Source organism: Rhopalosiphum padi, chromosome 1 (assembly GCF_020882245.1).
Source record: "Rhopalosiphum padi isolate XX-2018 chromosome 1, ASM2088224v1, whole genome shotgun sequence".
Classification (NCBI taxonomy): Eukaryota; Metazoa; Arthropoda; class Insecta; order Hemiptera; family Aphididae; genus Rhopalosiphum; species Rhopalosiphum padi.
The window spans coordinates 59,800,003-59,825,303 of NC_083597.1; the positions used below are offsets into that span (position 1 = coordinate 59,800,003).

General features: G+C 27.5%; 1 protein-coding gene across 3 annotated transcripts in view; it reads right to left on the reverse strand.

The window, feature by feature from the left end:
- The window catches only part of LOC132924604 (uncharacterized), an 82,157-nt gene that overhangs the window by 51,111 nt on the left and 5,745 nt on the right, over positions 1-25,301 (reverse strand). The window contains exon 1 of one of the 3 annotated variants that reach the window (XM_060989014.1): positions 21,921-22,326. The exons of the other annotated variants lie outside the window; for them this stretch is intronic. Within the exon in view, the coding sequence (XP_060844997.1) occupies positions 21,921-22,016 (96 nt within the window). The 5' untranslated portion in view covers positions 22,017-22,326. Of the gene's footprint in view, positions 1-21,920; positions 22,327-25,301 lie in introns of those variants that run through there. 3 annotated transcript variants of the gene reach the window in all.

A 25,301-nucleotide genomic window follows, 5' to 3' on the forward strand; every position in this document is an offset into this window, starting at 1 on the left:
TTTCATACACCGATTATGGCCAGGTTAGGTAGAAAATTCTGTTTTTAGTGGTTATTAAAACTAAATAAATATCATGACTGCATCTAATGTATTTCATTAATATAAAATATAATAAATAAATAAATGTATTATAAATATAATATAGCTAATTCACACGAGCTAACAATATTTGGCACAAATGATGCTTTCTAGACCATTAAAGATAAAAAATATCAATAAACTACAAGATTTCAAACAAAAATATATCTAATTTTGAGTTTATAAAATAATGAGTTCTTAAAATCAACCTACCTATAACATTAGGTATATTTTTTTCATTGAATGTCTTGTAATAATTTGACTATATGCATAGCATTAAGATTTTTACTTATATTATATTATAACAAGTTGATTAAATTAGAAATAACTATAATAATTTTCATAACTAAAAGTTTATATTAATTATTTATAAGTAATGATGTAAAAAATTAAATTAAATTTTATTCTATTTTTATTTAGCCGTATACAATATTTTATTTATACGTAAATATATTATTTTGAGAACCAATGCATGTTCAGACGCAATTGGGATACTTATAATTGGTACGCAATAGCGCTACCTAAAAATAAAGATAGATAGGTATTAATATTTAGTAGGTATTATTAGACTTATTTATTATACTTTTAATAACCTTAGTAGTTTTTTTACACTTAAAGATTTAAAAACTCATCTCAACTGATATTGAGATTGCTAACACAAATAAGTGGTTGAAAATCAACATTGTACTTATCAATGAGCTGTGCATAAAATGATACAATTTACAAATTCTTATAACTTGTTTTCAAATTAAAATATTGAAAAATATTTCAACAAAATGCAGACGATGTTGCTAATTATATGATATTGTTAAATTCTGTCCAATATCAAAACTAAACATGAACAGCAGAACGTAAATAATGTTGGTATTATCAAGTTTATATGCGCATTGGAGTTAAATTGATTCCATAAGTTAAATAAATAATGAGTACCTATATGATTCAATGCGAATAAAATAATATTATCATGATATTAACCGCGAGTTAATTTAATCTAGTGAGCATTCAATATATTTTAGTTTCTGTTGTTTTATAATTCATAACATTCAGAGAAAGATGTATAAAATATAGCCTAAACAATTATTATTCTAGACCTACAATAAATAGTTGTGGCCTTGTGGGTTGCTATAGTGGACAAAGCTGAATAGTGCGAATAGTTTACGTACAATCGTATATTACAGCTGCAGGCTCGCAGGGAGAGAGCTTTTGACAACAAAAGTAATCAATTCAACAGTCCGTACCTCAACAGCTTAGATGTTTCATATCTCTGCCTAAATGTATACATAAATTCACAATCGTTTTGTAATGGCCATACATCGAGTTTCCTTACTCCGATTCACCGTTTATGCTATTGCATTTTTATATTTATATATTATATTGTACAAACGTAGTTTTAATCAATAATATAAAACACAATTCAATTTATAATATCAGAACATCTATTGTGGATCATCAATCGATATTATACAGAAAAGAACAAGTATCTTAAGTTTGATTAAACTTAGATAAATCATATAAAAATACAATATTATATGAAACAAAATGCAATTCTATTAGAAATAGTCAGTTGGGCTATACATTTATAAGCCTATAGTATCGACAACAATATGCATGCAACTTTATAAAATACATTTTTTATAAAGTCTAATATTGAACAACTATAGACTCAGTAAAATCATTTAACTTTTTATTATAATAGAGTCATGTAATATAGATATTAATTTTAAGTATGGAGTTTCTAGCTGTTATTATTATACTTAGCGTTGGTTATTTTTTTTAATCTGGAAAAAACAAATATTTCTATAATATAATATTAATATAATAATATTTTTTCTACTGATACTACACATGATGGTTGCAGAAGATGCTACGTTGCTCGTACCACTTTAAATAATACGTATATTATTATTATAAACTGCACAATTTCGTTTGGTCAACGACACGCAGTAGCCACGAGTTGGCGAAATAATAATATTATGATATTATATTATTATTACATAAACAGCCGTGGAATTAGAAATAGACGACAGGCGGGGGCGGGCGGTCGAATGTAATAATATTATGTATGTATACCCACGTCTTCACTTATATATTATAGCCGCCCGTAAGAGGTGATTGTACCGACGATAATCGGACGAATATTCTGCCGCGTAGCAAAAATCAAAAAAAAAAAAACAAAAAAAAACAAAACAAAAAAAATCCGACGTAAATCGTTCGACGATTGGCGTGCAGATTGAAAGAGAATAATAATATAATACAAAAAGAACGCCACAACAACAACAATAATAATACTTAGAAGTACGCTATATTATATCCGTAGCCAGACCGGTGCCGGTGGTGTGAGAGGAATGGGCGCACGGCGGCGGATTTCCACGGTCGTCGACGAGTGGATTTCAACGAGGAAAACTGGTTTCCGATTTTTCCCATGGAATTTCCACGGCCCAATAAGATAACCGGATCGGGCGGCGGCGGTAGACCGCGAGATCCGCCCCGCCGCCTCTGTTTGGCCACGCCCGCGCGCACCCAAAATTAGGTTCACTGTACCCGTTTGCGCGGGCCAAACATTACTATGACGATAATAATTTGATATTATTATAAAATACATAAATTTTGAACATACATAATGTGTACAAACCGTGTTTTATGGTCGGATTATTTTTTTTATACGCACAAAGTATAACGAGTATACTTATAAGTGGTTTTTTGTGTGAAACGATGCATAATAAAATATATTATAACGACATAATATATTAGTACAAATTATTATTGAATAAGTAGACTGATAAATAATAAATCAAAATCTTGTTATTTATACGGTATTGAGACAAATTTTGTATTTGATTTGATTAAACCTAATCAGCAGGCTATAGGTAGTAGTAGTCGATGTTACTCTTACACGTAGTATCTATAATATTATAATAATGTGAATTCTAATGTAGACACGTGACACATAATTAAATATTGGCGTAGTAAATAATCATAATGTATGTGTATATATATATCTATCTATATATATAATATCACTAATATTATTCGCACGCAGATTACACGGTTGAAGACTATATTACTACTATTATATTATTACTAAGATGTACCATTATTGCGATAGGCACAAACAACGTTCCTGTCTCTTTAAATTATTCTATAGGCACGTAACGATATTGTAGCATATTGTTATTTTCTATTATAGTATATAGGCTATAGATATCATATTATGTACCTACTCGTGTCACCTAATGAAATCCAAGACTTTATCTGGTTCGTTATTTTCATTAGACAAATAATAAGTAGTACCTACTAGGGCTCTGATCGACCTATAAGAAAGTCTAAAAATACATTCAAATAATATAATTTATTTTTATTATTGGTAATACTATAGAATGATTATTTGATAAAAAAAAATTAGTTGAAAAATATTGAATTAACAACATTTATATTAGCTGTAGCCGCTGTAGGTAAACGATAATGTGATAAAGCTAATACTCATGGTATTTTAAAACTACTCTAAAGGTTATAGAATAAAAATATAAAAATAAATACTAAACATATAGTCGAATTTTTTTTCCGAGCTCTAATTATATTCCATAATGATCTAAAAAATAAAAATGCAATAAAATTTAAAAACTGCTAAATGTACAAGAAATTCATTTTTAGAATACTATAAAAAATATTGGTAGCTTGGAAAATATCATAAAGCAATCAAAAAAAGGAAACAAATACATGGAAATTCAAGCACACTTAAGTTATAATTTATAACACTCTACCTACAATTTGTATTTCTTTCAACGTTTTAACGTCATCTCAGTCGTCATTACTTCGCCTGGTCGCTACCGTTATATACATAGACGTAAGTCCATCACAGCGATTCGACACAACCGGTCGCGCGTTGCAGCGAACGATGATAAAATTTAATATTATTATATTTGTATTCTTCTTCTTCTTTATTCGCCCACGCGTATAATAATATTATAAAACTATGATAGCGAAACGGCAATTGTTACAGCTGCTCTCTCCTCCCCTGTGGTCTCGTTTAATTATTCAATTACAGCAATTCGATATTGTTCTTCTGAGGCTGTTTGTCCAGCGCTTTTAAATCGCCTACCAAATCTAGAAAGTGCGATCCGCTTATCAAGGAATATTTATGCTTCCTCCCCATTGCAATATTCTATAGTCTATACTGCATATTATAGTACATTACATTAGATCATAATTTATGCAGTGACACTCAACTCTATTGGAATTTTTTTATAACTTAACTGTGATAAAAAAAAACACTGAACCTAAAACTGAGAACCAGGATCTTTAAAAAACCACAAACCAAAGCCAAAAACAGATTTTGGTATAACTTGCTTCGGCATTGATTTATTATACGAGTAGCTATATCTCATATAATTCGAATAAAATTACTATTAATTATGTTTTTAGAATTTTAAAGAAACCAAATTAGTATAGTATATCGAATGGAGAATATCTAAACGTATTAAATAATTAGCAGTTATAAAAACTAATTTCACAAAATTAAAGTATTATTTTTTTTATTTCAATGATTTTTTATGTTAGATAAAAGTGATAAATTCGTATTCTATGAACTGATAGAACTAGACTAGGTATTTTATTTTATTATTTTTTTAACTTATCATATACTAGTCATAAATTGTAATAAATGAACGTATATCTACCTCACATTATAATATAAAATATCCATTTGTATAAATAAAATCATAATCAATTACATAAAAATAAAAATTCTTAACGATCTGCAAAGTATAAATAGGTACTTAATTGTGAAAATGCCTTTTACACTAACATTATATGATTGTGTATTGAAACTATAATAATAATAATAATAATAATAAAATATTATATTCCCAACAACCACTCGATCAATATTAAAAACACATTAATTGTTTAATAACAAAAGTAATGTAAAATTCAACTTATTTAATTGTTACTTTTTTTTCAATAATTCAATTAAAAAGTAGTCAGATTTGCAACTTTCAACTAGATTAATTTAAAATATATATATACATTATTGTATAGTTTTGTTCTTTAAATCGGCATTGTGAAAATATAAATTTATATTGATTCATATTAGTTGAATAACATTAATATAATATACGTTTTAAATATATTATAGTAATAACTTGTATGTCATGTTTATAAGATTAGTCATTTTTTGACAAGAAGTAAACGAAGTACAAAAAATGTTATTTTCTTATAATATTGAATTTATTTAAACCAAAACCAAAAAAAAAAAAAACTCGTTAAAACAGTAAAAATCTCCTTATAAAAAATTCGGTTCTAAACGGTATTGTCCTCAAAATGTCACACGACGCTTATTAGATAAAATATTTACTGTGCATTACTCTATAGTGACGTATGTGCAAATCGAAATTCATTCACATTGAAAATGATAGGTTTAATTCGTTGTTTATAGTTACCGAACAACAATTTAGCGTTAAATTTGTTTTTATTGGTTTTTTTCGTTTTGGATCGACGCCAAAATATCCATATCGAATCGCGTGGCATCGGTGCACCGCGGATGACAACCCACGAGCATCACGTATGACACACGATTCGGTTTCGCAGAAAATCTAATAAACATACTTACATGTAGGCACACACGTCTTTGCCATAATCAAATTGTCATAAGACGTTGCACCTACACCATACGCACACACTTACATATTGTATATAATATATATATGCTGGACAGTGTACCAGATATTTTTTCCAACACATTCCGTTACGCGAACTCCACGAATTTAGTTTATTATATTATATAGGTACGGCACTTTTATATATATATATATACACACAGTGTCAGATATTTCGGTATTATTATATATTATTTCTTTATTTCATTTTTTTTCACGTTTTCGCAGCTCGCCGATTCGGTGAAATGGTATCCATTGTTTATCTGTATCGGACATTGGAGGATAATTTTTTTTTCTGCACCTTCTGTCCGTCCAATAGTTCCAAAACGCGAATCCCATGGCTAAATAGGCGTACAATTGAGGACGCTTTTGTGTCGAACAATATTATATGTATATAATGGGTAATGCGTATAATGATAATAATAATAATAATATATAATGTACCAGCTATATCTTCCGCTAGCTTGCAGCTATCGTTTTGCTGGTAGGTTCCGATTCTATATTTTATTTTTTTCGTCGGAAAAGGATTTATGTACAAACAGCAATCGGCTATGGTTTTTACATCTTCGGTTCTTTCGCATTTATTATTATTATTATTATTATACATAATATAATATATAGGTATATATCTTTTTCAGTTTCTTCCTATTGTATTCGCACGGTGTAACGGGACGTCGCTGCAGTAGCAACAGGCGAATAATTGATATAGTTAGTATAAGTGTACCTACACACATTCATATATATATATTTTTTTTATAAATGCCAATCGCACATCATAAAATGGAGCACCATCGTCGTTACCACCGAATCTGAAGACGTTTTACGATCAAATACCGTCCCGGTATCTATACAGTATCTATAATATAATACAATAATATGGCTGTGTGTGTGTATATATATATATATATATATATATTATACGTATAATGCATATACACATTACACACACATTAATTTATAATACTTTTATTATTTACAAAATGATTCTACTATACACAATATTATCGTATAATATGGTCTCACGGTGTAATTTTTAAACAATATTTTTGATATGACCACGTGTATATAACAACTTTAATAATACATCAATACCTACATTGATACATATAGAATATTATTGACTGTATGACTGTACATATAAGGTATAACATATTATATATCTTGCAGTTGAAATAACTACATTATCTCGATTTTTTTTTTTTTTTGTTAATAATAATATTATTTACTACATAATATTTTTTTTACATTTATATTGACGGTCAAAAACTTAAAAATGTTCTATGAGGTACATGCGTATTAATCATCTTACAAATATTGCTTTTTTTATATTAACTAATAAAAAACAAATTTATTTTTTAGATTCAACCTGAAATCAAATTAAAAAAAAATATAGATGTGATAGGTTATTACGTATACTATATTTATTAAAATAATTTAGAACTTAATTATAAATTATTAGTTAGTCCAAGAAGATTAAAACACTTAAATTATCGTTATAAATTATATTTTAATTTAAGGATTAATTAATGGTTAATTATAAATTAATTATTGTAACTCCAATTTTAAAATTAATATATTGTTTGTGTATGTTTAATAAAAAACAAAATAATTAAACTTACATTCATAATATATAACAGTACATTAATTAATCTAACACTCTGGTTTAACTGCGATTTATCTTAAATAAATGTTTATCGGATATATTTTAACAAGTAGCTATTTAAAATGATAAAGAATAATATTTAATTTTATCAAATGAGTGTATTATTGGTTTATACGTTCGTTCGTTATAGTACTATTTTATTTAATACAAATACTCATAATTTTAAACATATATACATGATTAATTGATTAAACTTTGACCTATTAAACTAACAAACGTGTTAATCTGAGAATTATAAGCTAAATAAAAATAATAATGTTCTCAGACTTTTTACTAATTATATACAGAGCGATTCTTTTATCAAACTTTACTTTATTTTTTAAATGACAACATATATTCTTAACTGCATATTCTGAACACTGAAGCAAAATATTTTTGAACTATTTCGATACATAAAAATAGAAATTTGGACGAGCAGTGTATGAGTTATAACTTTATAAGTATTTAGAGTTTATGTGAGTGGAGTGGGAATATCTGCTCAACAAAGCATTAAATACTTATAACTCAATAACTACTCTACAGGAATTCGATTTTTATGTATCCAAAAACTACAAAAATTTTTCTAATTCAGAATATTAATTTAAAAAAAAAAAATAATAAACTTAAAAATTATAACTTTAAAAAATATACTTTTTAAATGTTGTTTTATTTTGACTGGAAATTATGTAAAAACATTTTTTTCGTTTCAAAAACGATAATAGATTTTAACATAATGAGTGTTGTTTGATAAAAGCATCATCAATATATTCTACAGTATAGTATAATATACATACTTCTATGGTGTACATATTATATTACATTATACAGAGTGTGAAAATACATTTTAATAATGTTTAAAAAAAAAAAATAAGTATAATATGTCATACATTTTTAAAGATAGTACCTAGTTATAGTATTGTATATTTTATTTAACCACTATACTTAATGCATACCTAACTTTTTTTTGTAAAACTTCATGTATAATTTAATATAATCGTACATTAAAATATAATTGACACTTTCAAACTATTTTTATGAAAAATCATTTTAATTATTTGATCTAAATTAGTTGAAATCGTTAAACATTTTACATTTTAAAATAAACAGTTTAATACAGAGAATATAATATTATATGACATTACAATTGTATATGATAATACAACAATATAATTAGTTATAAGTAAGAACAAAATTTATTATATAATTAACCTAATCACTCTCAAAAAATTCTTCTAAAAAGCCAATAAATGCCATAAAAAATAAAATGTGATTGCAATAATATTACACTTATAAAAAATAGCAAACATTATTATTTTTATCACAATAAATTAATTTTCTCTTAATAGCTTAATAGCATTATGATATCATTAAATTTTGGCCAAAAAAAAAAAAAAAATGAGTCGTCACTGATGATTTCTGTGAACTACATCATCGAAGGGCATACTATTAATTATTATAAACATGCAAAAATATAAAACTAAGATTATTTTTCTACATTAAATCATTCTTTGAACTAACTGTTAAATAGCATTACATATTTGCATTAAACTCAGCAGAATTTCTTAAAATAATATATTAAATTAGGTACCTTATTTTACAATAGGAACTGGAAATACATATACTAAAAATTAATAAAATTACCTAAATTTTTCTTTAAACTACACTAATATCAAAAAACTTTGATAATAAAAAACATAAGTTACAATTTTTAAATATCCATTAGTTACCTAAGTAGAATTTTGAAGTATTTAGATTTATATTCTAGTGTATCCTACCACAACCCTACAAAAAATGCACTTTTCTTTAAAATTTATATTCTACTTACTTATTTCTGAAGAAGAAAACTTGATACAAAGTTAAATATAACAGATAAGTATAACGCGTATAATCCTATATAATAAAATGAATTATCAATAAATTTAGTTTATTATTGAATTATAGATATTTATTATTCAATAAGAAAATCACGTTGTAATTAAATATGATTCTGATTTTTAATTAAAATGAGGTCTATAGATAATTTTTTTATACAAATTATTGATATAGTTATTATATTTTATAAAACACAGTACGCATACATAAATTATTCTAATAAAATAGTATATTAAATGTTCATATAATTAATCTGATTCTAAAAGTTTAAAATAGGTTGATTGATAATTATTCCAGAATAAACGCGTAAGTATGGCCATCGATTTTTTTTTAGTTTTTATTTTGAATACATACCAAAAATATATAAAATATAAAATGTATTATTATTTATTATATTTAAACTAATTTAATACAGATTATTCAATACCATTTTAAATATCTGTTACAGTTTCTAAATGCAAAACATTAACAATGAAAACGTTCTAAAATGTACCTACCTATTGTAACCATATATATATAATACATAGATATCACGTCATGTACAGCATACTATATAACTGGACAGCACAATTACACAACTAAAGCACTTTTAAGCATTACATTATAAACATTGATTCATATTATTTTTAAAAATACTTAACGTTCTAACATTACATAATCTGATGTCAAAATAAGAACACTATTTATATATTCATTAAAATGATTACAATTTTAAAAATACATAGTGATTTAGGAAATATTCGGTTTTTTATAATAAAAAAAAATTATTTACGATTAAATTTTAAGTGGCTCTCCTTCAGCCTATTTTGATTTAAGAAACATAGTTAAAAATATGCCTATCGAAGTATACAGTAATAAGTCATACATCGGGTATTATTAATATAACCCACGATATAAGTACATTTATAGTGCAAATATGCAAATTATGTTATAATTAAGTACATAAATATATTTTAGAGTTGTTTTATCACTACGTTTGAGGTGTAAAGATGTAATATCCTACATACTTGTATTAATCACTCTTATTAAAAAAAATCTTTGGCGATTCTCACGGTGGTTAATGTTTTACTAAAAGATTATAAAAAAAAATTATAACTTATCCATATAGGTATATAAATATGTATAACAGTGTTATGCTTAATATAAGTAGTTAATACATTATATTATATTGTTGTATACTTGCAGTGTATCAACATCGGCGATTACGGTTCATTGTCGGTTTGTTAGCCTCTCCAAGTAACCATATTTGTTCCGTTTCGTATAATAAAAAATTATTAAAAGTATGTACACGTCCCGGAATATACATATATATATAAAATATATATAGCATTACAAAACACCGCGAATAATCGCCGCCTCCGCGGAAAAGACGATGGCGGTGGAATAGAGTAGAAAAAAATCCCAACTAATTTGTCATTGTACACCGATCGTGTGACGGTATTTTTCATCCGTTGCCATTATTATCTGGTCGTTTTCTCATTTTATTCTTATATATATATATGTATTTATTATGTTATTATTATTATTATTATTATTCGTCATCTTCTTTCTGTTCGCAGTCAATTTTTTTTTTCGCTGCGCTCGTTATAAGGTATTATTTCTCTTCTTTATAGCAGATCATGGTGGACCGATCCGAATCAGCCAACCAAGAAGAGGCGATTTTGAAACGGAATAATCGAATACCGTAAATTGTATTTTTATTTATTAGCGTCGTCCTGTAGAATAAATATCTGTTGATACGTATATATAACATGTATACGTACACCGAAGAACGGGTGCAATATACAACACAATGGTATCGGAAAAACGTTGACACCTTTTTTCCATTTTTACAATGTCACGGTGTTGTTATTTAGTTCTGATTAAGTACCGGGTTTTCACCACCCGCGTACTATAATACAGCCACTATAATATATCTATATACTTATCTAAATTCTTTCCACAAATAAATACAAACATCGATCATTATAAGCTAATTTTCACATTTGCTTTTTCTAGCACTTAATACTATAAAATATCCATGTAGGTATATCGCATACGCTGTATTATATACAATATACATGTAACGAAGTATATAATTTATCATAATATGGCGATATTGATTTTATACGTATGTCACCACGAATAAATATTATTTAAATAAATTTATATGTGAATATCACTGTCCACTATATGTAGTGATCTGGAAGAAGAAGATAGGCGTATTATACGATTTTATATATATATATATTTTTTAAGTACGACATAAGATATAAGACTCTTATCTTACTACAGTAAGATATCCGTTTCTACTTTCTCTATAATACTGTATGATACCTTATTGACATTCTGGATGACTGATAGTAATAAAATACGTATATGTGCACACTGAACAGTTCTCAGTATTCCACAGCTTTGTATGTCATCCTGTATGCTCCGTATAATATAAACGTATCTGATAACTAGGCTTTCATAGAAAAGGTTTTATATTAATCAAGATTCTTTGTGAATTTTAATTTTTACAACAGTTTAAAAAAAATATTACTATAACAAGATTCCGCCGATATAAATTTTGATGAACTTGGAAAAATAGTCTATTTATTTAGTGGATATTTAGTGGAGTTTATCCCCCAAGCGAAATATGCCTTTTATTATATTATGTTATAATATAATATTTATCCGTACGCAACATCGAGAATTTCGTAATGTGTTGTATGTTTTCCAAGCGTACCGCCAGATGTATGATAAATGTATATAGTGCGTAATTAGACTATTTTTTAAAATGTGTTTGGCGTAACCCGTTTATTCGAGAGAAACTTTAATCAATTTTTTTGGATATACGTCATCGTCATAGCTCACCAATTGAACAAACATCGCATATCGAGTTATATAGAACATTATCGATTATTAACATTTGATCCAAACTTAATATTACATTAAACTAGTTTGAATTTATTAAAAATAATTTAAATAATATCATAATAATATATAATATATAGTGTTGGTATACCATAACAACAAATGCAGTGTTTTTGATGAATTTTATAAATGTAATAATATATATTTGTCATCATTACATAGTCATACGTAAAATCATATAACTGAAAACAAAAAGTCTTAGTTTGTTGAATAGTTTTTGACCCCCACTCATCTACAAGAATTCAGTCAGTATATATATCAAGCTTAGGGTTCAATTAAATAACAACAAAAACGTGTTAGGTACTGTATTCACCATAAATACATAATATATTCGGTTAAATACACACAAAATAGATTTAAGATATTTCAGTTATATATAATATAATATTATTTTAAATTTCTTATACGATGGCTACATATCAACATTGTTAAAAATTAGTAATTATAATATAATTATTTTTGTATTTATTGTTAAAATATCTTGTTTTCTTTGCTTATACAAATTGAATGTATTGTTATACGTAAAGGTGCTCCCTTTTTTTAATAGAGTATCAAGTACAAATAATAAAGCAACTGTTTTATAAGGTATGATTAGACATTATTGATGCTCAGTTCAAATTTATATCTCTTTTTTTTACAGTAGTTACTAGATGAATACTTACTTTTTTACGTTAAACTTAGCAACAAAAACAATAACTGATTTACAATAATATATTTATTTTGTAAGAGCAAACTCGAGGTAAAAGTCGTCGTTTATTTTGAAATTACACGTTTGTATCACATGATCCTTGTTCCTAATATAATAATATATTCGCACGTAAATCATAGTTCTTGTTAAAATAATAAAACATGTTGATAAACTATACTTGTCTGGGGTCAACCGTACGAAAAAAACGTACAAAAATAGAATACAAATATTATGTATGAGGACTGAGGAGGGATATGCAGGGACTGGTGACGAGTTTATCTTTTACTCATCGACCGCACGCAGTCCGTGAATTCGTAATCACAAAGACATTTTATTATTGTTCGTATAAACTTTGATTTATGTATGGCGCGCGAAAGTTCGCCGGAAGAAAATCCTTATCTAGTTTAAGAGAAATTTATGACGTTTTACCATATTTCCTCCCCCTCACTAGCAATCGCAGAGTCCAAAAAATAAACTGTATATATAAATATATATATAAGTTGACACGCGTGATACTATTATTATTATTATTTTTTGTTTTTTTCTTCTCCTTGCAAGTATTGTTATACAACATACTCGCGCGGAAATACTATACAGTGTTAAAATAAGATCACGGTGAGCGTGTATGCGACGCAAGAGAACAATGACGGTGACGAAACCCGAGAGACGAAAAAAATCAAAACGTCATTGTTATTAAAGAAACAAATATAATAAATAATAATAAACGGAATACAAACACAGTTGATTTCAATAATCGCATTAAACGTGTAAAATGTTTCGTGAAAATTGGCACTTATTCGAGTGCACTGCTGCAGGCATCCGGCGTGAAAAACCGTCCAACCGAAAAGTTAAACCATTGTCATCATTAAGACACACGACAATTATAATGCCGGTGGAGCAGTGCTTTCGATGAGAGGGTAGCCTAAGTATTTATATTAAATATACAGGTGTCATAATGCGTGAGAACATTGCGGTTTTCGCAAGACATCATCCGGAACTGTACAAAGTGGAATTACAATAAATCGAAAAAAGGAAGAAAAAATAATATAGCCACCAAAATTATAAATACAAATCTCGACACCCAGAGAAACCAATTGTCGTAATAATATTAGGTATATAATGTTGACCAAAAAACCGTTTGCAGCTGTAGCTTATATAATAATATAATATTATGGTAATATTGGTAATATCTAATGTATCGTCTGCCAAACTATAAATTCTCTCAAGTTTTATTATTTTTTGTTACTTTGATTTAGGACAATTTTTTGGCGGCAATCTTTTAAATCTTTGACGTACCCGTATGCACAGATAACCTTAAATTCTATGGGAAATCATCTCAAAAATTAGGAAGTTCGAAGTACTTACATTAAGTATAACATTTTACTCGTATATGTATATTCTATTCGTTGGATATCGTTAACTCTAATTAATATAGGCGAGACCGTTTTCGACCAAAAATGTACCCTTCCTTCCCTTTCGGCCGATTCACTTTTCGACCAAATGTAAAATAGGTTGAATCCCATACACTAAGTATATATATATATAGTGCATGCTATATTGCATAATATAATTAACATACTATTTATTGCATAAATTAATATTATTTTATTTTGTTTTAGCATCAAGTATGAGTGTTTTCGCTGATAATTTTTTGATAACCAAATTAATTTTGTCAAATCTCAACATTGTCAACATTTTTTATCATTGAATAGAGAATAAACTCTATTTGTGAGTGCGATAAACGTATAATATAGGTACCTATATAAAAAGGAATGTATGTTTGTATACGAATCAATTTTCAGCATACTCAAATATTTGGATTTTAAATCAGTTTGAATTGGAAAATAAATAGTGAAAACTTACAAAAGACATACATATTCAACTTTATCGAATTTTTCGCTTCTTTAGAACACTATAATATTGTATATATTTGGAATGAGCACCAAAATAGTGTATTATTCTATAAAAATTTACTTTTTTTATTATTTAGATATTATCATTTATCAATAACAAACACAGCTATAGTCTTACACATGTTATATAGTAGTTTAATAGTTAAAAATCTCGATTTACTTGTATCACGTGACCCGATAATAATATTATGTAAAGCATAGTTAAATATTAAAAAATTGTAGGTTAATTTATTAATATTGTATATTATTATAATATTGAACATTAAACGGATGTATTTCTTCGATCAAATGATTAACGTGGTTTACCTATGTCCTATATATATATATATATATATAATATTATAATTTAAAACGTGCGTATTCATTTTTAAAAACTACTTTATCTCGAAGAGATTAATAGTGTTTTCCTTTATTTATTTTGCTCAAGTTATATAATAAATAGACAATAATGCACACAAGAGTGTGAGGGCGCTTGTGCTTTAGAAACAATAAGTCATCGGATATTAGTTAATCATCAAAAAAAATTATTCTGATTGGCACTATACTTTGTACAATGATTATAGCATACTAAAGTCAGTAAAGTCATAAGTATTAGTCATAAATACTTTACTGCAGTATGCAATGATTTTGTATATCAATCAGTTGTTGATCGAAATATTCGAAATACAATCATTTATTTAGCTTAGATAATACCTATTACTATTCTAAGCAAAACGGTAGGACAAATCAATCTTGTTTCAGGTATTAATAAGAATTTAAGAATCAATTATGATAAAATTAGTTTTACACGTATTTTATTTGAATATTAATAGTTCATAGTTGTAAATATATTATAGCGTGTAACCACCGGTATTTAACACGGCGTATGACGATTCGTGGCATAGTGTTTTACATATTGGGATTTATACGAATACATATTCGTATTACCTATTTACAAATTAATATTAATCTTGTACGTTTTAATCACAATAAAAAAAAAAAATTCCAAGAAAGATTAAAATAAACTATATGGTCAAAAATGTATAGATCCGGATAGAAGGTTTTTGATATACATATTTTTGCGTAAAAAGAGACATTCTTGCATATAAATTATTTTAAGCATAACTTAACGTACTTAGTAGGCCACATTTTATAATTCTTCATCGATCAACATTGTTAAATTTATGTATAATAATATATTTATATTATATTATAATTGTTAAAAATAAGAAAAATATGGTCTGTGCTAAAGATTAGTGAAATCTCATCCTTATTTAATACTACATAATATAAAGTTTATACAAGGTAAGTATTTTTTTATAAATTATTATCCCTACATATTTATTTAGTTATATTAATATTAAATATTTTAAAATAAGAATGTTTTTATTTATAATATAATATTAAGTAAATCGTGTATTCGTGTTAAACTATTACAGTGGAAAATAGAATGTTCTCTAAAAAGTGTAAAATATAAATTTATTAAGTATTATCAATTAAATGCATTTACAGATATTTGTACGAATAAATGTTCAAAAACTAGTGGTGGATGACTTCACGGGCGTATTTATGAACGTATTGCCATTATATTTAATTTGTTTTTGTTGAATTCAAAAAAAAGATCAAAATATTTATATTATATTCAAAAGCACTTACTCATAACTCGCTGGTTGAAAAAAAATTTAAAAGACGTGGCCCTTACACATATACTAATTATAAACAGTGATATAAATTGAAAATCTGTATTAAAATACAGTTTAAACTAAAATAGCAAAAAAGTTACGACCGTAATTTACTTTTTATTGGGTCTTAATGCACTTTTTCGATTTCTCTCTTTCTCACTCAATAAAATTAGCTAGCTAACTTCAATATATCTGGTGTGAAATTTGTTTTTCAAAACGATCAAACCAAATATAACTTGTACTTGTTAGTTGTTACATATATATTGTAAAAAATTAAGTAATAAAAAATTCGCAAGTGATGTGATCTGCAGAGCGCATCATCATCATTAAATGATTGAATTGGCCAATGATTTAATTAAAACATTACAGATGATAATAAATATTTATTGATGTAGATAATTTTTTTACTTGAATATATTCTGTAAGTAGGCGAACTTAATAGATTAGAACAAATAAAAATATAATGAATAATTTAAATATAATATTATTTAATTATTCAACGGAAATATGGCATAAACTCTATTGGTATAACATATAAAATCAATATTATATTATTATGAAATTATTTTAAAAAAAAAATTTAACTATTCATCCTACTATCATAAAAAAAACAATTTAAGAAATTACGATGTAATCAATGAACAGTGAACACACAAACAAAATCGCAATACTAATACACTTAATTATATTAATATCAGTAAGTATTGATGTAACTATAATATAATATGACTTTTATAGCCAGATTAATGAAAAATATCTACTTACTTAAACTTATTTTATAAACATTTATAAATTTTAATAATAAGAGCCTATACGGCTATACAGTTATGTTGTATCATTTTTATTGTATAGTATTTCTGTATAATAGTATTCCTTATGACCCGCTTACTATACGCCTATAATAAATTAATCTGAAAACGTTTTCTCAGAAGCATGTGCAAAATCTCTAGGATCTTAAATTCAAGTATAATAAAGCCTTCTTAAAAACACCTCTAGAAATCAAAATACGACACCTCTTAGTGTACACACGTAACCCCTTTTAAACGGATTATACTTCACTATACTTTACGCAACCCGAACATAATAAACTTAGTATTCCTACAGTAAGTTTCTTTAACCAAGTGAGGCGGGTGGATAAATAATAAACGCTGTCATTCTAGGTGGATCTGCTCTCCCCAGCCCATATGGTGACGTTTTTGAAAATCTAAACCTTCATAATATATAGGTAGTGGCCACATACCGATCACAACAATAAAAAAATATCAATCACAGACATTTCGTGGTGGTCGACGACCACGATTTACCTATTTGTAAAGTGTATGTTGTATTACTGTTTGTACCGGGTGGGCCACTGTGTTTTCGCCCACGTTACCCAATATGCATAAAAAAAAGTCACGATGCACCCAGCTTACAATCTGTGAACACGCGTATACGTATACTTAATATATCAGTCAGGATAATATCACGGCAACTGAATATACATACACGTAAGTACTATATTATATCATAGTGTGATTCAGAATTAGACCGAAGGAATTATTATACATAGATAGTACCAATATACAATATATATGTTTTACAGCGTGGTGGCGGCAGTATCCTAATCTGTAGTGGATCGTGCACAATAATTTCGGAACCTCTGAGGTAATCCCAGTGCGGTGTGCTGGTCAACGTGGACCCTACACCGCCGACGCTATCGAATTATCAACAGAGACGCGCTGTGTCTATATACATACATATGTATATTAGTATATATTATACATTTATACATATGTATTAATATTTCTATGTATATAACCATGTGTATAAATCATCTGTTGGCACGAATTTTCATGTATATTATATAATGTCAGACAGTACCTATATTATATAGTGGTACAGCTGTACGTTGTGTATTACCCACGTGCGTGTATGCATTGTGAACAATATCGGCTGCGAGAAGAGGAATGGGTTCTATCGTATCGAGACAGATGAAGTATAGTAGCGGCGGTGGTGAAATGTGATTGTGGTTGGTGATACAACCTGAGAGATGGTTTTGAATACGTTATTCACCAAAATCCGCGATGTTCCGAGTAACTTGTACATCGTGCAAATGTAATTTTATATGTAATGACATACACACCCGTGGTGTACAATTAATATCATAGTATTGCTAATAATTAATATTTTGGAATATACTATTATTTAAAGGCTTCAATGGCATCGGACATCATTATAATATAATGATTATGCATAGCCGATGTTATTTATTAGGTATATTATTGTATATAGTGCGCAAAAATCGTATCACTGCAGTATTTTAATCTAATCTATAGGTACAGTCGTTTTCAAAAAAATTTGTAGAAGTGATTATTGTTTATTTTTTCCATATTTATAGTTCAAACATAATATCTGTCAAGTCTGATTATAGATAATGTGAAAAATAAATGCGTACACTGTGCTTCACGTAATCGCGTATAATAAATATCATAAATGCATATTAAATAGGTACAGTACAGTGGTTACGATTTTTATGTTTTTTGGCATTGCGCCGTATGCAAATAAAACGGATTAAGATACAGTACATAGTATTATTATTATACTACAACACTTCAATACCGTATCATTCAAATTATTATTCTAATGTACGTTCCATGCCCACTTTATGTTTGTAAATGCGTCAAAAAATGTCTTCGATTGCGATAAAATAAATTGATTCAATAATAAACCATGAACAACTATAAGTTATAACATAATTTATTATTAAACTTATTAAATCAATTGATACGATAAATTAAACGATAATCTGTAGTGATTAGGTATACAACAGTAGTTTATTTCGTTTTCACGTACATCGTACTATATCGTAATATAATTGTAAATACACTGCATGTAACTGTAAGTTAACCAATAATTATCACTGTGAAGAGGATTTCAATAATATTCAATTAAAACTGATTTATATTTTTATTTAGTATGCTTAATTTTTTTATTTATATTATTAAACTGAATTAATATATTATTATTTACGATATTTTACTTGTAGGTACTTTTAGTCTTCATAAAACGAAACTAATTCGTAATAACTTATATATTTTTAATTTATAATATTAAGGAATTAAAAATAAATGATATCACGGGAAATTTTTAGAAATACTTACTGATTATATTATCTATATTAATTTTAAATATTTTTTTATATATTTTTTAATTATTTAACTTAAGTATTAAATTTAAAAAGTAAAATGTATTGTTTTCTAATCCCTAGTTCGTCTTTATATAACATAAAGTTAATTTTAAACACTACCATACTAAATCGTACAAGTATGTTATAAAATATATATAATCTTAAACATTACAGAATTGAGTATTATTTTATGCAATAATATTTAACATCGCGGACTTGTGTTAAACGTTATACAGTATGACTTATACTAATATACTATGTACAATATACAAACATAATGTTCGCATATCATAAAATGTTAAAAACCAATAAAAAAGTATTTTTATATACGATGTTATACTCATTTTGGCTTATTACCCATATGACGATAGTGTATGGTTACTCGATTTAGTAAAACGACGTACTTCGTGAAGAGAACATAATATTATATTGAAAGTCGATTGGTTAGATGTTATAACGGACTCTTGTTTTTTTCTATAACGAAAATAATTTGGTAAAAAACACTCGAAAAGCACAACCAGTTGATCTATTTTTTACCGTTTAAAAGCTTTTTATGGCTATCGTTCAAGTGCTCGCACTTTTATAAAGAAGATACAAAATAGAGATGTTTAACGGGTGAAAATAAATTAAATAAATAGAGCGAATATATAGCCGTCTCGAGTGTTGGCAGGTGGTTATTTCTACCCTACTTCTCATTTTTCTCTCACAATTACGACCTAGTTACACTTACAGCAGATTAGCTTAGCTTTAAACAAATATGTTGCAAAACGAATTTGTTTTCCGAAGTGAAAATATTATATTTTTATACACAGCGACTGTATTTCAAGGAAAAAAAACTTTTAAACCACCAGTTGTTGGATTCTGAATAAAATCCATGGAATTATTACTTTGCACTAACTAATATTCTACTACTACAGATAATTATTTTAAAGTAAAGTATCGTCATTAATTCAAAAGCTATTAGTGTTTTTGAAAAAATTTTTTTTTTACATAATTTAAACAATTTATACCTAAGTTATTAGTAGGTAATACATATTACTTTTCTACTGTTTTGGTGGACAGTTTACATAGACACTGTTTTATATTCTGAAAAATTTTGCTTTGTAATTATTTCAAATTAAGCGAGAAAAATATTTTGAATTACTTTATTATTTTTGAAATAATTAGTGTTTTAATGTTAATTTAAATCTCAATTCGCAACTCCCTTAAATTAATTTAATCACGGTAATCGTATCTAAAAATTAAATATGATAAAAATATTTGTGTTATTAAAATAAAGTATATTGACTTCAAGATGATAGGCGGTAGTTAATTTTGTTTTAAAAACCTCAAACAACAGTAGTTCGTTGATTATCGTAGCTATATAGCTACTTGTATAGGTATATTTAACTTACTATTGTTCAAATATTTATTGTAGTGTTCTAAATTCTAACGGTTGCATCAAAACGATTGTATTATTGTTTTTTTACAATGATTAATTTTGAAATAATTAACCTTGATTAATTGTAAGAACTTTATATTTTTATCTTTGCATAATATGTAAATTATTTTTGTTCGAATAAATTAGAATAAGATAATTTAAACATTAAATGCAATTAAAACTAAACATTTACAAAAAATAATCTAAAAATAAATTTATTTGAGCTAAATAATAATTTACATATTATTCTAATACAATATTTAAGTCCTATTATGAAATATTTAGTATTAATATTACTTGGAATAAAAAAAAAAAAAAATATTAAATATTAATATTATGCACATGCATAATTATATAGTGGTTTAATAAGCTACATACTTTTTTACGAGTTTTAAACGTTGTAAATTTAAGTTTAGGACACTATAGTTAAAAAATTTTACGATTAAGTTGAAAACGAAGATTTATCATTCGTATTACGCGCGAATGTAAAATGTTGAAACAAAATGTTTTACGCAGACTTCGCTTGTACGGAATGAGTAATGAACGTATTTTTTACTGATGTACTTTACGCGCACTTTTGAGATGAGATATACAATTATTATCATATTTAGTTTTTTGGGCCGTGATTAAGCTGTGCTGATAGTTATAATTTTGTAAAACATACCAAATTCAAATAGCACATATTTTGTAAAAAAAAAAAAAAAAAACGTAAAACCGTAAAATACATCGTCGCGGGACGCCAGGGCTGTATTATAATATCTCATCGCCCAATAAGTATATATCTATTTTAAAATGGGAATAGTTTCGCGTTGCGCCAAGGCCGCGAATCGGGTAGTAAATTTATAAAAAAAAAAATTAAACAATATTATATTATTATAAATATAATATTATCGTATACGTGTGACAGAGATGTAATAAGAAAACTGACCTGGAATCCGTTGATCGGTGGATAGGTGAATGTGCCTTTGGCACTGGCGACCACCCAAGCTTCGGCGAACGTCTCCATGGCGCTCTGGAAGTCCATGACGGGGAAATCGTTGCCTAACTTATTGGGCTCGTGACGGCGTAATATTTACAACGAGGACTTTTCGAAAACCGTCCAGCCGATAGTCGGGCCTTTTTTTTTTTGAAAAAAATAACGTTAAACCGGTATCTCGGCAATGTGTGTATTACAATTATTGGCGTTGCGCCGCAGTAGTAGCGATGATCGCATTCGCTGTGTTACGCGCGTGAAGTCGTGTGCGGTCGGTCGGATGAGCGGTACACGACAAAAACGGGACGAGCAGCAGAACACGTGGCCACGCGGTCGCGTTCCGGAGCCGACTGAACTGCGCGACGAAAACATGTGCCGCCGCGACCGCCGCCGCCGCCGTCGTCGGTCGGACGCGAATAATTCGACGACGCCCCCCTCCCACCCCCCCGTCACCGCAACCGTCGTCTTTCGCGCTCGCCCGCCACCGCGCGTCGTCCGCCCAAGCGTGTCCCGCGAAAACCGCGGACGACGACGACGTCTTTTACCGCGCGCGCCGGCAGACGACATAAATACGCCCTCTCCGGCGTTCCGGGACCCGCCTTCGAGTGGATTCCTCTTCGCTTTTGTGATGTATAATAATAATATTAAAACACAGCACAAAACACCTCCGCGCGCGCAAAAGCCCCGACTCGCGTATCCATATATGAACCTGCCGCATGCACCCCCTCCACCGCGCCCCGTGAATCGGGTCCCACGTATTTCTATATTATACGTACCATATAGAGAGAGGTATAGATACCTCGTATTGCAGGACAGGTATATGTGTCGTGATTATGACGTACGTACAACGTAACACAGAGCTCCATACTCCCATCCCGTCCGTTTTACCGAAATCGGTCTCTTACTCGAATGTGATTTATTGTTATAGAGTTACATTTCACATTATGTGTATATCATAATAATGTTACGTTATAGCGAGTATGAAACGTTTTCTTATTTTTTAACGATTTATCAGTGGCATTCTACGCCGCATTACAATAATATAGTGTTAAGGATTTTATCCGGTGTGAAGGTATAAGATTAATCGTCTGAAGAATCATTTATTATTGATTGCATATTATAATATCAAAGTCAATATAATTATATGACATGTAGTTGTCTAATATGTTATATGTTAATTAATTCTTTTAAATTTTAACCATATGTAATTCAATCCATGGTCATTATTTTTATTTTTAAGTTTTAGTCGATAATTGATATGTTTAAATGTTTTAATCATGGTATGTATTATGAACGGACATTTTTTTTTAAATGACAATTTTATTTTAGTGAAATTATATTAGTATATATATATATATTTACAAATTATGATTTATATTATCCTGATTGTTAAATTATTGGTTTGATAGTTATAGTTACGGAATTATAGGATTAAAAAATAGAACCCCGCAGGGATGAAAATTGCCTAGGGCTTGTGATGTTTTCTGAATGTATTTAATATTGTCTCAATTTAGCTACTAATTATAAATTTGTACACAAGTATTATGCAACAAATGAAAAATTGGGGGCCAAGGGGGTTGGTAACTTCCTGTTGTATTATTGGTATCGACTAGTCGGAACTCAAAAACATACAGTCATACAGACCATGTGCAAATGCAAAATTACATAACAAATAATCATATGTAATATTTAATAGTTAATACTTATTAATATAATAAAAGTATATTTTTTTATAATAGGTATTACATTTTGCAAATTAATATATTTTAGAATTTAAAAAATGTTTTCCAGTTTTATAAATAGAAAATAATATAAAGAGGGGCATAGCAAAAAATTAACTCGGCCTCACCAAGTTATTATCTGAATAAAAGGAGTGTTACGTAAAGTTTAATCTTATTTTATTTTTATATTGCACTATAAAATAATTTCTAAATTTTTTGAAATTTTCATTTTCCAAAATTATTATTATTTTCAAATAAAATAGTTTCGGTGATTAGTGGGATGGAAATTTGACGCACGTGTCATTAGATGTACGCATTGAATGAATTCACTCATGACCTAAGGGCTAAGAGGACTTCACACCTACGTTAGTAATATTAGATAATGAACTTAATTAATAATAAAAACAATTATTATATTGAAGTCTTATAATTGTATGTTGCAATAATTATATTTACTATATATATATTACTGTGTATAATAATGCTAACAATTAGCGCCTGGTTAGTAGTATTCGTTATGCTACTGTGGCTGTTTTTGTTTGTTAGGATTCCAGTGAGTATAATAATATAATAGCATACGAAGAGAGGAATATGAAAATTTACCAATTTAAATTGTTTTATTGTAATTGACAAATACATTTTTGATATATAATATTAAATATAAATTATTAATTTTTATTACTAAACTGTAAAAAAATATGAAATAGTCATTTTATAGTGATAAAAAAAATAAATAGGTAAATAGCAATGACATGTTGAAAACAATTTGACTCAAAAAAAAAATTAATTTCATATAACTAAGATTAGCAAATGTATGGTTTATTGGTTTTATTCTATTACTTTGGGCAATATATTTTCAATTGTTGAAAAAATTCACTTTGGTTAAGTGATGCTGATATACATAATATTTGTTTGGCTAATATGACTGGCGTCGGGAAAATGTTTTTATGATTTTTCTACGGTCCACCATAAACATTGATATGCATTATGATTTATTCGTAATATATATTCAACAGTACTTCTGTTAAAAAAAAACATTTTTGAATGTACCATCTCATTAAATCTATTTCGCATATTTTCAGCAAATTCAAATATTATATTTTTATATCTAGGATCGAGTATGCTTATTTCAATAATATTAATTTATCTTTTGTAATATAATTGTCGTTGATATAAATTTGAATAGAAAAAACGTGTTTATAATTCGTGAATAATTGTCTCTTTGAAAATTTTTGAAAATCTGCAGCCGTTTTACAATAAAACTTTTAACAATTTGTAGAGCATGATAATTAACAACAACAAAAAAAAAACGATACTTATAATTTAATCAATGTTTTTTAATCTTAATAATATTTATAACTTTTAATCGACTGACCATTAAGATAGTAATATGTTTTTGATCACCATATAAAACTGTTATAGCTGTTTTTAACTGTTTCAATAAAGTAATGAGAATTTCTATTTTTTCGCAGTCGAATTCGAGTAAATTATTATAGACCCTTTGCGATTTTACAATTAAAATATTTTCGATCAGACATGATAATAACTATAGCTGAATAAAGTTTCAACAGTCGTTCTAGAATATCTATAACAAAATGTCAACGTACTGGACATC